The sequence below is a fragment of the Leucoraja erinacea genome, chromosome 9 (assembly GCF_028641065.1).
Source record: "Leucoraja erinacea ecotype New England chromosome 9, Leri_hhj_1, whole genome shotgun sequence".
Lineage (NCBI taxonomy): Eukaryota > Metazoa > Chordata > Chondrichthyes > Rajiformes > Rajidae > Leucoraja > Leucoraja erinaceus.
This window is the reverse complement of record NC_073385.1, coordinates 20547204-20562644: the sequence shown is the minus strand read 5'-3', so window position 1 is coordinate 20562644 and position 15441 is coordinate 20547204. Positions and strand designations below refer to the sequence as shown.

Below are 15441 nucleotides of genomic sequence, written 5' to 3'. Positions count from 1 at the left end.
TCGGACCAGGGGGGCAGGCAGGCAGGCAGCACCACTGGTGAGGGTGGTTAGAGTGGCTACAGGTTGAGGCCAGTGTACACTAGTCACTGCTGGAGTGTGAGCACCTGATCATCTACCCTCACACACTCTCAGTCATTGGAGCACAGCTCTCAACAGGAGGCGAGGATGATGAATAGCAGCGGACATGCCGGTTATCCTCACAGGGACATGGGAGTGGAGCTCTGCCAAAGCACTTACTACACATTCCCACTCTGGGATCTTCCCACTCTGGGAATGTTGGCACTGGGGCAGGCAACCACAGTTGGGTCTCAGAAGCAGGAATGGGAGCAGTGTCTGGTATAAAACTAGTCAAGATAGCGAGCCCATCATCCTCATCTCCAAATGGAGACTGGGGGACCTCGGACGCTGCTGTATCAGAGCTGGAGACTCCAATTGTCCACTTGGAGAAGGTCATCGCACAAACCAAGAAACAAAGCTGACAAACCATAGTTGGAGACTGCAGCCGTCCATCAATGAGGCCGTGATACTCGAGTTGGTGCCTCTTGCTGTGTGGCTGCAACTGTCAAGGCTGGCTTTGGTATTTCACACAAAGGCCAGTCACATCTTGACAACAGAACGACCGGCTTCACACCAACAACTTAATTTGGAAACCTGATCGTCGTTCTCTGACCATTTGAAGGAGAGGAGCTGATTGGAGAAGATGGGAGATGGAGCATTCCAACTGGGCCACAACAGGAGAAGGCCATCGAGTGGGACAAACGTCAGATGGGGCTGCAGTGGGAATGATATTGGCAAATAATGGCCCCTCAACTCGCACTTGTCCCGGGAAGTTAACCCTTCCCTCAACAAAGACTGTTGCTGCCATCCCGTACAAACCAGGAACCGCAGATGCTCTACCGTCCACAAAGACACAGAGTGCTGGAGTAACTCAGTGGGTCAGGCAGCATCTGTGGAGGAGGTGGATAGGTGACGTTAGCTCTGGGATCCCTGCACTGCTCCAGAGTGTGAGGTGCTGTGGCCTCACCTGCCCGTAACTCTGGGAGCATCTCTGCCACACGCTGCACATCCCACCCTGCTAATTTATTTTCAGTACTTTTTTTTTTCCATTATTGAATAAACTTTTTTTACGAAAAGAGGATGTTTGTTGTATGTGTTACAGGTGAGATTAAAGTATAGTTTGGATTACTGCTCCCCCTCCATTCTCTGGCTCCATTGATTGGGGAGAGGTTGCACCCTTCACACTGAGACTGAGATGTGGTCGGTGGTGGAATCCCTTGCCCCGTGACACGGCACAACGAGTGCTCTGCTCAGTCCACGACACCATGTTATAGGAACCAGGGTGAAGAGAACATCTACAAGGATATTGCCAGGACTTGAGGGACTGAGCTGTAGAGAGATGTTGGGTAGGCTGGGACTATGCCTTGGAGCGCAGGAGGATGAGGGGAGATCTTGTAGCAGGGGCTGTACAAATTCATGAGAGGAATAGATCGGGTAGATGCACAGAATCTTTGGCCTAGAGTAAGGGAATCAAGAATAAGCAGACAGGTTTAAGGTGAGAGGGGAAAGGTTTAATATGAAGCTGAGGGGTAACGTTTTACACAGGGTGGTGGGTGTATGGAACAAGCTGCCAGAGGAGGTAGTCGAGGCTGGGACTATCGTAACATTTAAAAGACAGTTGGACAGGTTTGGAGGGAGATGGGCCAAATGTGGGCAGGTAGGACTAATGTAGATGGGAGATGAAGGTGGGTAGGTTGGTGAAAGACCAGTTTCCATTCTCCCTGCCTCACACAGTGCTCTCAACACCGTTACTCCTGCAGCACTCCCTCACTGAGGTGGAGGGGAGTGGCCCTGACTGACCGCTCCCCAGTCCAGCAGCAGTTACCCTGTTGTCCACCCTGCATCCAGCTCTCGACACTGCTGAACGGATGGTCTTTCAAGTGGTGGAAATCTCAGCTGCCAGGACAGATGTGGTCTGGTCACGGCATGGTGGTGTGGATAACAGGAGGCGCTGGAGGGCTCAACCACACACTGAGCAGTGGATACGTCCAACGGCTCCTTCTCCTGTGTCATTGATACCGAGGAGCGCTGGTCCACAAGCGGTTCCAGCGTGGTAGATGTAGCCCAGTCCATCACTGCCCAACCTGTACATTAACCGTCTGCACTTCATGCTGCCTCGGGAAAGCACTCAGCATAATCAATGGCCACTCACAGTGGGAACTATAGGCCCGTTAGTCTGGCTTTGATGGTTGGTAAGATTTTAGTGTCCATGGTAAAGGATGAGGATCAGTCAGAGTATTGAGTATAGAAGTTGGGAGGTCATGTTGCAGTTGTATAAGATGTTGGTGAGACTGCATTTAGAATATTGTGTTCAGTTCTGGGCACCATGTTATAGGAAAGATATTGAAGGGGTTCAGAGAAGCTTTACAAGGATGTTGCCAGGACTAGAGGGTGTGAGCTACAGGGAGAGGTTGAGTAGGCTGGGTCTCTATTCCGTGGAGCGCAGGAGGATGAGGGTGATCTTATAGAGGTATAAAATCATGAGAGGAATAGATCGGGTAGGCGCACAGAGTCTCTTGCCTGGAGTAGAGGAATCGAGGACCAGAGGACATAGGTTCAAGGTGAAGGGTAAAAGATTTAATAGGAATCTGAGGGGTAACTATTTCACACAGAAGGTTATGGGTGTATAGAACAAGCTGCCAGAGGAGGTGGTTGAGGCTCGGACATTTCCAATGTTTAAGAAACAGTTAGACAGGTACATGGAAAGGACTGGTTTGGAGGGATATGGACCAAGCGCAGGCAGGAGGGACTAGTGTAACTGGAACATGTTGGCCGGTGTGGACAAGTTGGGCCGAAGGGCCTCTTTCCACACTATCACTCTATAAGAGTTTGTCGGCACTGGGCCTGTACTTGCTGGAGTTTAGAATGAGTGGGGACCTCCTTGAAACAAACAGAAAAGTGAAAGGCTTGGATAGAGGAGAGGATGTTTCCACTAGTGGGGGAGTCTAGGACTAGAGGTCACAGCCTCAGAATTAAAGGACGTTCTTTCAGGAAGGAGATGAGGAGGAATTTCTTTAGTCAGAGCGTGGTGAATCTGTGAAATTCTTTGCCACAGAAGGCTGTGGAGGCCGCCAGTGGATATATTTAAGGCAAAGATGGATAGATTCCTGATTAGTACGCGTGTTACCGGTTATGGGGAGAGGCAGGAGAATGGGGTTAGGAGGGAGAGATAGATCAGTCATGATTGAATGGGGGAGTAGACTTGATGGGCCAAATGATCTGATTTTACTCCTATCACTTATGACCCTGGCCATCCCCTTTTCCCCTCAGCAACAAGACAATACAGAAGCGTGAAGGCGCGCACCACCAGATTCTGGAACAGCTCCCACCCCTCTGTCATCACATTATTGAATGGTGCTTCCATTAGCTAGGGACTAGTCTTGATCTTCCAACCTACCTCATTGCAGATCTTGCACTTTTTTGTCTGCACTATATTCTGCATTCTGGTATTGTTCTCTGTACATGACCTGTTGGCTGATATTACCCATGTACAGGATGGTTGGACAAGGGAGCAAGTGTGTCGGTGAACGAGACAATATGAAGCAGTGACCAGTCAGATACACGCACGGACTACTGCATTTCATTGTCTCTGTACTGTACACTGCACAATGACAATAAAGTTTGAATCTGAATCTGAATCTGAATCTGACATTGGAAAACACCAACATTGTTTAATTTATCTTCCCGAAACTCGCCAAGTGTGGCCTGTGTTGGGAGCAGCACCTCTGGCCCTCCCCCTCACCCCGCAGTAAAAAAATACCCACACACACACACACCCCCACCCCCCCTTATGTACAGACTGAAATATCCAAAGATAAGCTGACCGGGACATGCCGATGTGGTCAGAGTGAGGGGCCGTGGCCGGTGGGCCAGCAGCAGCCCAGCCCCGTGGCCACTGGACCACTCACTGCCCATCAGTGCCCCGGCCCACCCTCCCCCACAGGACCCTGCCCGTCCATAGCACCAGTGCCCAGCAGTGACTGTGTGCAGTGGTCACTCCCCACAGTGCCCATGGTCCAGTCCCCACAGTGTCCGTGGTCACTCCACACCAGTGGTCGAGGGCATCTGTGATCTTCCACACTCACTCCCTGCTCCAGCCGGGTGACGCTGCCATCACTCCCATGGCCGCTCCGTGATGAACCCTGGGATCAGCGGGGTCTGTCTGAGGAGGGGTCAGTGGGTCTGGTCCTGGTGGTCAGTGGGACCGCTCTGTGGGTCAGTGGGTCTGGTCTGGGTAGTCCGATGTCCATTCACTGCCGTTCCTCGCTGGGATCGCTGAGCTCTGAGCTGCAAAACAGAAAACAGAGAGTCTTGTTAACCTCGCGATTCACCAAGCTGCAGGCTGGGACCACCACAGCCCCTCTGTGGAGCTGCAGGGTGGGACCACCACAGCCCCACTGTGGAGCTGCAGGCTGGGACCACCACAGTCCCACTGTGGAACTGCAGGCTGGGACCACCACAGCCCCACTGTGGAGCTGCAGGCTGGGACCACCACAGCCCCACTGTGGAGCTGCAGGCTGGGACCACCACAGCCCAGCCCAGCGGAGATGGCCAATGTGGGTGAGTTGGGGCGCAAGGTGTGTTTTTGTGCTGTACGACTCTGGGAACAATGTGTTTCATCCACTCTGTCCTGTGCCCACGCTGGTCGCAAGGATGCTGCTATATTCCCTGTCTCACCACTCTCCACAATAACTAATGTTACGATCACGCCTGGATAGAAATATAGAAAATGCAGGCCATTCGGCCCTTCGAGTCAGCACCGCCATTCAATATGATCACGGCTGATCATCCACAATCAGTTCCCCGTTCCTGCTTTTCCCCATATCCCTTGATTCTTTTAGCCCCAAGAGCTAAATCTAACTCTCTCTTGACAACATCCAGTGAATTGACCTCCACTGCCTTCTGTGGCAGAGAATTCCGCAGATTCACAACTCTCTGGGTGAAAAAGGGTTTCCCTCATCTCAGTCCTAAATGGCCCACCCTCATTCTTAAAACTGTGACCACTGGTTCTGGACTCCCCCGACACCAGGAACATTTTTCCTGCATCTACCCAGTCCAATCCCATAAGAATTTTATATGTTTCTATAAGATCCTCTCTCATCCTTCAAAATTCCAGTGAATACAAGCACAGTCAACCCATTCTTTCATCGTATGTCAGTCCCGCCATTCTGGGAATTAACCTGATGAACCTACGCTGCACTCCCTCAATAGCAAGAATGTCCTTCCTCAAATTTGGAGACCAAAACTGCACACAATACTCCAGGTGTGGTCTCACCAGGGCCCTGTACAACTGCAGTAGGACCTCATTGCTCCCATGCTCAACTCCTCTTGCAATGAAGGCCAACATGCTAATAGATTTCTTCACTTCCTGCTGTACTTGAATGCTTACTTTCAGTGACTGATGTACAAGGATACCCAGGTCTCGTTGCACCTCCCCTTTTCCTAATCTGAAACCATTCAGATAATAATCTGCCTTCCAGTTCTTGCCACCAAAGTGGATAACTTCACATTTATCCACATTATAATGCATCTGCCATACATCTGCCCACTCACCCAACCTATCCAAGTCACCCTGCATCCTCATAGCATCCTCATCGCAGCTCACACTGCCACTCAGCTTTGTGTCATCCGCAAACTTGGAGATGTCACATTTAATTCCCTCGTCTAAATCGTTAATATATATTGTGAATAACTGGGGTCCCAGCACCGAGCCTTGCGGCGCCCCACTAGTCACTGCCTGCCATTCAGAAAATTCCGTTAATTCCTACTCTTTGCTTCCTGTCTACCAACCAGTTCTCTATCCATGTCATTACTCTACCCCCAACACCATGTGCTCCAATTTTGCACACTACTCTCTTGTGCGGGACCTTGTCAAAGGCTTTTTGAAAGTCTAGATACACCACATCCACTGGCTCTCCCTTATCCATTCTACTTGTTACATCCACAAAAAATTCCAGAAGATTAGTCAAGCATGATTTCCCCTTCATAAATCCATGCTGACTTTGACCCATCCTGTCACTGCTTTCCAAATGCGCTGCTATAACATCTTTAATAATCAACTCCAGCAGCTTCCCCACTACCGATGTAAGGCTAACTGGTCTATAATTCCCTGTTTTCTCTCTCTCTCCTTTCTTCAAAAGTGGAGTTACATTGAGTACCCTCCAGTCCACAGGAACTGATCCAGAGTCGAGAGAACATTGGAAAATGATCACAATGCATCCACGATTTCTAGAGCCAGCTCCTTGAGTACTCTGGGATGCAGACCATCAGGCCCTGGGGATTTATCTGCCTTCAGTCCCAACAGTTTATCTAACACCATTTCCTGACAAATGTGGATTCCCTTCAGTTCCGCCCTCCCACTAGATCCTCGATCCCCTAGTATTTCTGGGAGATTATTTGTGTCTTCCTTAGTGAAGACAGAACCAAAGTATTTGTTTAACTGTTCTGCCATTTCCTTGTTTTCCATTATAAATTCACATGTCTCTGATTGTGAGGGACCTACAGTACATTTGTCTTCACTAATCTTTTCCTTTTTACATATCTAAAGAAGCTTTTAGAGAGTTTTTATATTCCCCGCAAGCTTTCTTTCATGCTCTTTTTTACCCCTCTTAATTAACCCCCTTGTCCTCCTCTGTTGAGTTCAAAATTTCTCCCAGTCCTCTGGTTTGCTGCTTCCTCTGCCCAATGTATATGCCTCTTCCTTGGATTTAACGCTATCCTTGATTTCCCTCGTTAGCCACGGTTGAGCCGCCCTCCCCGTTTTATTTTTATCGCCAGACAGGGATGAACAATTTTTGGAGTTCATCCATGCGGTCTTGAAATCTTTGCCATTGCATCTCCACCGTCAACTCTTGAAGTATACTTTGCCAGTCTATCCCAGCCAATTCCCGTCTCCTTTATTCATGTTCAGGACCCTTGTCCCTGAATTAACCGTGTCACTCTCCATCCTAATGCAGAATTCCACCATACTATGGTCACTGTTGCCCAAGGGGCTCTGCACAACAAGATCGCTAACTAATCCTTCCACATGACACAATGGATAACTGACACACAGACCCCTCTTCCTCCCCTTTGCATTCTTGCTGCTCGGGGCTGTTCAACATTCTGCCTCCTCCCTGGGGTTTTAACTGAAATACAACACCGAGCTATGTAGTGTGATAAAGAACTGCAGACGCTGGTTTAAATCGAAGGGAGACACAAAATGCTGGAGTAACTCAGCGGGTGAGGCAGCATTTCTGGAGAGAAGGAATGGGTGACGTTTTGGGTCGAGACCCTTCTTCAGACTGAACGCGAAACGTCAGGTATTTATTTTCCACAGAGAGCATTTCCTCAAGTTACCATGGGGTTTACTCAGGGCCGTGTGACTGCTCTGGGCCGTGCACGGGGCTGGACATGTGGGGATACGGTGACTGCTGCCGGCTGGGCTCGGTTCACCCTTGCCCCAGCTCAGCCTGATGAGTGCAGGAGAATACAGCGGCATTTCCAGACACCTGATCTCAGCAGCGCCTGGACCAGCTGCTCCAGTTATCCGACACCCAACTCTGGCAGGTGGGCACGCTGCCAGCTCACCCATCACTGTCACAGCAACTCCAGCCAGCAACGAGGAGCAGACAGCGTGTTCTCCCTATACCCAGTGGCAGCAGACGGAGGGGGAGCAGAGACACCACTGGGGAAGGATGGTCCTGTCCTACTGGGTAGGGAGACTCAGACACCCCCTTCCCCTCTTGCTGTCCGATACTCAATCCCCCCCATAGACCAGTGAGTGTTCCTCATCTACCTGCACATCACTGCAGTCTCGACCTGATACGTCACCCATTCCTTCTCTCCACAGATACTGCCTGTCCCACTGAGTTACTCCACCTTCTTGTGTCTATCACCATATGTACACATAGTCATTGATTCATTCAGAAACAGGCCCTTCGGCCCATCTAGCCCATGCCCACCAAGATGCCACATCTACACTCGTCCCACCTTGATTAGTACAGGTGTTCGGGGGTGGTGAATCTGTGGGATTCTTTGCCACAGACGGCTGTGGAGGCCACAAGTCAATGGATATGTTTATTGTATTGTATTGTATTGTATTCAAATTTATTGTCATTGTCTCAATTAGAGACAACGAAATGAATTTCCCTTTACAGTCAGTATCATAAAAATAAATAAATAATAAATATTAAAACATATAAAAAAAATAAAATAGAATTTAAAAAAAAGCACAAACACTGAAATTCCACGACACAACACAACACAGTGGCACCAAGGTGAGGAAGGCACCATAGTCCAGCCAGCCTCCCCTCCGATCTTCCCAGATGTTCATCCGTGGTCGGGGCCTTCCGAGCACCCGCAGTCGCCGCCCCGGGTGGCCCGATGTTCAGGCCCTCACGCCGGGCTGGTGGAACGCCGACGCCGATCCCCGACGGTGAGCATCCTCCTCCTCAGCGGCCCGGACCTCCTGATCAGCCGCCTCCCGCTGCCAGAGTCTGCAGCTCCCGAGTCCACAGGCCGAGCCGGGCAGAGTCACAGGACCCCGCGCTGTCCATCAGCGCCGCCCGCGTTGGGAGCTCCGCAAACCGCAGCTCCAGGATGTCGGTGCAGCAGGTCCAGCACTCCGGGCTCCAGACGGCGACCCCCGGTAAGGCATCGCCAGCCCCGCGATGTTCCAGCGCTGTCCCGCCGCTGCTGGAGCTCCGGTCGATCCCGGCAGGAAAGGCCACGCCAATCCAGGTAGGTAGGCCGCTGTGGGGGGGGGGGGGCGAGGACGCGACTCGAATAATAGTCGCGTCCCCACCAGGAAGTGGCTGAAGGACGGTATTCCCCGCACCGTGCCCTCTTCCCCCACATAAAGACATTAAAAAAATCATAAAAAACACACATCAACATCACTAAAAAAACAAAAAAACAAAAAGATACCCGGCTGAAGGTGGAGGCTGCTGGCACCAGCGCCACCGGAAGTACAATTTAAGGCAGAGATAAATAGATTCATGATTAGTACGTGTGTCAGGGGTTATGGGGAGAAGGCAGGAAAATGGGGTTCGGATGGAGAGATGGATCAGCCATGATTGAATGGCAGAGTAGACTTGATGGCCGAATGGTCTAATTCTACTATTCTTTATGACCACCTGCCTGCCTCCGTATGGTTGGTACCCATGTGCAGATACAGTTGACTCCCGGCTTGGTCTGACCACCTGTTCTCAGGACAGCCCGGGAGTGACAGGCCTGAGTGCAGGGCGCTACCCAGGGGCACGGGGCATCTGCTGGTCAGTGTCACCTAGGGCCAGCTCCAGCTGCTCCACATAGCAGGGCTGGCAGCACTGGGTCATGGCTTCTCTGTAACCCAGGCACTGGGCAGACCAACAGCACAGAGGGTGCTCCCCAACTGTCAGCTCCTGAAGAACACGGACAGCACGAAGATGCGCCTCACCGCCTGTGTAGGAAGGAACTGCAAATGCTGGTTTCATCCAAAGATAGACACAAAGTGCTGGAGACCGTGGCTTACTCGTAGATAGACACAAAGTGCTGGAGTAACTCAGTGGGACAGGCAGCATCCCCGGAGAGAAGGAATGGGTGACGTCATGGGTCGATACCCTTCTTCAGATCCCAGTCCCGACCAGAAACGTCACCTATCCGTTCTCCACAGATGCTGCCTGACCCGCTGAGTTACTCCAGCACTCTGTGTCTATCTACGAGTAAGCCACAGTCTCCGGTAGGAAGCGGCCGATTCGGGAACTCCAAGCCGCAAGCGTGTCCCGATCTGTTCCGATCATCCCGGGGAGAGGGTCTGTACATTGGGCCGTCCGGAGCGGCGACTGCAGAGGGTTCAAAGGTCCAGACCACGGGTGAACAAAGAGGAAGATGACAACTTTATTGCCTTCCCTCACAGTGGGAAACGTTGATTCCGCTGTGTGGGGATGTCCATGTTCTCTGCCTTAGAGTATCCGGAGAACCGGTTCTCCGGATACTTTCAAGAGAGAGCTAGATAGGGCTCTTAAAGATAGCAGAGTCAGGGGATATGGGGAGAAGGCAGGAACGGGGTACTGATTGTGGATGATCAGCAATGATCACATTGAATGGCGGTGCTGGCTCGAAGGGCCGAATGGCCTACGCCTGCACCTATTGCCTATTGTCTAAACTCTATCGTGTGTTGCGTTGTTTTTTATTCCTATAGCTGCACGGGAACTCAAATCTCACTGTTCCAATTGGTGCATGTGACAAATAAATGTAACTTGAACTTGAGCTTGTGTATCAGGGCCTGGTGTGTGAGACTAACACAGATGTCGCCCTCTGTCAGAGCTCGCTATCACACCACCTATTCACCCAGTTCCTGCACCAGGATGTTACCTGGACTGGTGGGCACAGTCTGGACACAGGTGACCTTACACAGGTGGACAAGATGGTGAGAGGCATGGAGAAAGGGAGTGCTCACAGTCTGTTCCCCAAGGGTAGGGGATTCAAAACCGAGCGGAGCAAAGTTTACAGGAGGTGTACAGGACAACTATCTTTACACAGAGGACGCGCTGCCAGGGGTGGTGGTGGAGGCAGATACCATAGTGGTGTTTAAGAGGCGCATGGATATGCAGGGAATGGAGGGATATGGATCACATGCAGGCAGAGGAGAGTTGGTCTTGGCATCATGTTTGGCACTGACATTATAGTTCAGAAGTTCTCGGAGCAGAATTAGGCCATTTGGCCCATCAAGTCTACCCCGCCATTCAATCATGGCTGATCTAACTCTCCTGCCTTCTCCCCATAACCGCTGACACCGTACTAATCAAGAATCCGTGGCCTCCACAGCTGGTGTGGGCAGAAGGGCCTGTTCTTGCTCACCTGTAGCTGACGTCCCACCTGAGCCGCTGCCGACAGGTGTGTGTAGTGAGGTCCTGGTGGGCTCTGGTTGGCGGCTGTCAATGGCAATCACTCTGAAAGAGGAAAGGGAGAAGTTTCACTCCCCGCACACACTGCCCTGTAACAGGCTGAGACAGACGACACACACCACAAACTGCAGCTGCTTGACAAACTCAACAAGCCAGGCAGCAACTGTGGAGGCAATGGACAGATGATGTTTCAGGTCAGAACCCTTCTTCTGACTGAAGCTGGGAGGGAGAGGTGGGGGGGGGGGACGAAGCCTGGCCAGTGAGTTAGTGACAATGGCTGCAGGTGACAAGGAGACAGAAGGGTGTCAGATAAGGAGAGGAGAGTCACAGAGTGATACAGCGCGGAAACAGGCCCTTCAGCCCAACTTGCCCACACCGGCCAACAGTGTCCCAGCTACACTAGTCCCACCTGCCTGCAGTTGGTCCATATCCCTCCAAACCTGTCCTATCCATGTACCTGTCCAACTGTTTCTTAAATGTTGGGATACACATAGAAACATAGAAAATAGATGCAGGAGGCCATTCGGCCCTTCGAGCCAGCACTGCCATTCATTGTGATCATGGCTGATCATCCCATGGTGGCCGATTGGGAAAGGGGGAGATGCAGCGAGACCTGGGTGTCATGGTACACCAGTCATTGAAGGTAGGCATGCAGGTGCAGCAGGCAGTAAAGAAAGCGAATGGTATGTTAGCTTTCATTGCAAAAGGATTTGAGTATAGGAGCAGAGAGGTTCTACTGCAGTTGTACAGGGTCTTGGTGAGACCACACCTGGAGTATTGCGTACATTTGTGGTCTCCAAATCTGAGGAAGGACATTATTGCCATAGGGGGAGTGCAGAGACGGTTCACCAGACTGATTCCTGGGATGTCAGGACTGTCTTATGAAGAAAGACTGGATAGACTTGGTTTATACTCTCTCGAATTTAGAAGATTGAGAGGGGATCTTATAGAAACTTACAAAATTCTTAAGGGGTTGGACAGGCTAGACGCAGGAAGATTGTTCCCGATGTTAGGGAAGTCCAGGACAAGGGGTCACAGCTTAAGGATAAAGGGGAAATCCTTTAAAACCGAGATGAGAAGAACTTTTTTCACGCAGAGAGTGGTGAATCTCTGGAACTCTCTGCCACAGAGGGTAGTTGAGGCCAGTTCATTGGCTATATTTAAGAGGGAGTTGGATGTGGCCCTTGTGGCTAAGGGGATCAGGGGGTATGGAGAGAAGGCAGGTACGGGATACTGAGTTGGATGATCAGCCATGATCATATTGAATGGCGGTGCAGGCTCGAAGGGCCGAATGGCCTACTCCTGCACCTAATTTCTATGTTTCTATGTTTCTACCCCCTATCAATAACCCATGCCTTTCTCGCCATATCCCTTGACTCCACTAGCCCCTAGAGCTCTATCTAACTCTCTCTTAAATCCATCCAGTGACTTGACCTCCACTGCTCTCTGTGGCAGGGAATTCCACAAATTCACAACTCTCTGGGTGAAAACATTTTTTCTCACCTCAGTCTTAAATGACCTGCCCTTTATTCTAAGACTATAGCCCCTGGTTCTGGACTTGTCCAACATTGGGAACATTTTTACTGCATCTAGCTTGTCCAGTCCTTTTATTGTCTCTATAAGATCCCCCTCATCCTGAATACAAGCCTAGTCTTTTCAATCTTTCCTCATATGACAGTCCCGCCATCCCAGGGATCAATCTCGTGAACCTGTGACAATAAAGTGAGCTGAGCTGAGAGTGAAGGCACACGCAGGCAGGTGAGGGTGAGGGCGAGGGTGAGGCTGGGGGTGGGGAGCGCGTGTGTGAGGGGGGGGGGGGGGGGGGGGGGAGAGTAGCAAGAGGATGTATATGTGCCACGGTTGAGCAGTCACTGCTGGTGGGAGATCGGTTATATTTGTGCGGTGGAACATGACCCTGTCCCTTAGTGGGATAATTAGGCAGCACTGTGCCTTGCACAGACCCGGACACAGGCAGGGGGAGACAGGGCGGGGGGGGGGGACACAGGGCGGGGGGGACACAGGGGGGGGGGGGACACAGGGGGGGGGGACAGGGCGGGGGGGGAGACAGGGCAGGGGGGGGACAGGGCAGGGAGACAGGGCGGGGGGGGACACAGGGCGGGGGGGACAGGGCAGGGGGAGACAGGGCAGGGGAGACAGGGCGGGGGGGGACACAGGGCGGGGGTTTACAACAGGGCGGGGGGGTTTGGCAGTGGGGGGGGGGGGGACACAGGGCGGGGGGGAGACACAGGGGGGGGGGGTCACAGGGGCGAGGGGGTTTACAGGGTGGGGGGGAGTGGGGGTGGGGGGGGGGGGACACAGGTCATCTTACCGGGACACTCTCTGGGCGCTGACCTTTCTGCCCGCCCCCTGCTTGCTTGTCGCCGGTGGTCTCGGGGGAGGTGGGGTGGGGCTACCCTGACCGGGCTCTGGCCTCTGCTGCCCGGGCTGCCCACTGCCCACTGACCAGGGGCTTTGTGGCGGGCTGGGGCCAGAGCTGACCACTGCATGGGGATGTCCAGCTGGTTCTCTGCACAGATGGCCTGTCAGAGCAAAAACACAGAAGCCCTCGCATCGTCACACGCCGTGGTATCCACACACACATGAATATCTGCATACAACCAGTCCCGTCCACACGCCCTGCCCCCCTGCCCCCCCTCACTGCCCCCCCCTCCCTGCCCCCCCCCTCCCCCCCTCTGCCCCCCTCTCTGCCCCCCCTTACTGCCCCCTCCCCTGCCCCCCCCTCCCCCCCTCCCCCCCACTCCACCCCCCCCCCCCCCCCTCCCTCCCCCCTCCTCCCCCCCACCCTGCCCCCCTCCCCTCCCCCCCTCACTCTCCCCCCCCCCACCCCCCCCTCCCTGCCCCCCCTCCTCCCCCCCCCCTGCCCCCTCACTCCTGCCCCCTCACTACCCCCTCCCCCCCCCCCCTCACTCCCCACCCCCCCCCCCTCACTGCCACCCCCCCCCCCTCCCTGCCCCCCTCACTGCCCCCCTCACTGCCCCCCTCACTCCCCCCCCTCACTGCCCCCCTCACTGCCCCCCCCCTCACTGCCCCCCCTCACTCACCCCCCCCACCCCCCCCCTCACTGCCCCCCCCTCACTGCCCCCCTCCCTGCCCCCCTCACTGCCCCCCTCCCTCCCCCCCTCCGGCCCCCCCCCTCACCCCCCCCCTCACTCCCCCCCTCCCTGCCCCCCTCACTCCCCCCCCCTCACTGCCCCCCTCACACTGCCCCCCTCACTGCCCCCCTCACTGCCCCCCTCCACTGCCCCCCTCACTCCCCCCTCACTGCCCCCCTCACTGCCCCCCTACCTGCCCCCCTCACTGCCCCCCCTTACTGCCCCCCCCCCTCACTCACCCCCCCTACCTGCCCCCCTCCCTGCCCCCCCTCACTGCCCCCCCCTCACTGCCCCCCTCACTCCCCCCCTCACTGCCCTGTGGGATTGTACAGGTGGTCCCGTCTACACTGGTGCAGGTGGGATTGCGCAGGAGACGTGCAGCCGTCGACCTTTACCTGGTGCCTTGCTCGGCTGCTGTGCAGCAGCTGGCGTGAGTGTAGATGTTGCTGCTGCAGATGGTGCAGCGTGTGCAGGAACTGCTGCTCTCCCACTACGGCCTGGTGCATCGGCACAGTCGCAGTCCTGCATGCAGCGTCGGCCTTGTGCTCCATGCACTGGATGTCCATGGGACCGCTGGGGAGAGGGGAGAGAGAGAGAGAGAGAGAGAGAGAGAGGCTGTGATGTAGACCTCACCAAATGTGTAGGAAGGAACTGCAGATGTTGGTTTAAACCGAAGAAAGACACAAATGCTGGAGTAATTCAGCAGGACAGGCAGCATCTCTGGAGAGAAGGAACGGGTGACGTTTCGGGTCGAGACCCTTCTTCAGACTCTGAAGCCTGTCCCGCAGAGTTACTCCAGCGTTTTGTGTCTATATTACACCTCGCCAACCCGGCCGACAAGGTCAACATATACCACGCCAAGCAGAATCAATCCTTAACGTAACGTTTAAGAAGCATTTGGACAAGTACATGGATTGGACAGCTTTAGAGGGACATGGGCCAAACGCAGTCAGGTGGCGCAGCGGTAGAGTTGCCGCCTCACAGCGCCAGAGAACAGGGTTCGATCCAAACCACGGGTGCTTTCTGTATGGAGTTTGTACGTTCTCTCTGTGACCTGTGTGGATTTTCTCTGAGATCGTCGGATTTTTTCCACACTCCAAAGAGGTACAGGTTTGTAGGTTAATTGGCTTGGTATAATTGCGAATTGTCCCTAGTATGTGTAGGATAGTGTTAATGTGCGGGGGATCGCTGGTCGGTGCGGACTTGGTGGGCCGACGGGCCTGTATCTCTAAACTAAACCAAACTCTTTGCAGTCCTGTGTGTATGTAGAATTCTCCAGTGACGCACTTCAACAGTTCAACACTCCCCTTACCCCCCGCACCCCCCCCCCCCACAGTGGGGCACTCCCTCACCCCCGCACCCCCCCCACAGTAGGGCACTCCCTCACCCCCCCACAGTGCAGC

The 15441-nt window shown here is 53.6% G+C and overlaps 1 protein-coding gene across 1 annotated transcript in view; it reads right to left on the bottom strand.

Moving 5' to 3' along the window:
• Window positions 1-951: 951 nt before the first annotated feature.
• Window positions 952-15441, bottom strand: part of ttll5 (tubulin tyrosine ligase-like family, member 5) — a 156790-nt gene continuing 142300 nt past the window's right edge. Inside the window, 6 exon segments of the mRNA XM_055640286.1 lie at window positions 952-4344; window positions 10879-10970; window positions 13255-13367; window positions 13369-13398; window positions 13400-13465; window positions 14434-14611. Of these exon segments, the coding sequence (XP_055496261.1) occupies window positions 4274-4344; window positions 10879-10970; window positions 13255-13367; window positions 13369-13398; window positions 13400-13465; window positions 14434-14611 (550 nt within the window). The 3' untranslated portion in view covers window positions 952-4273.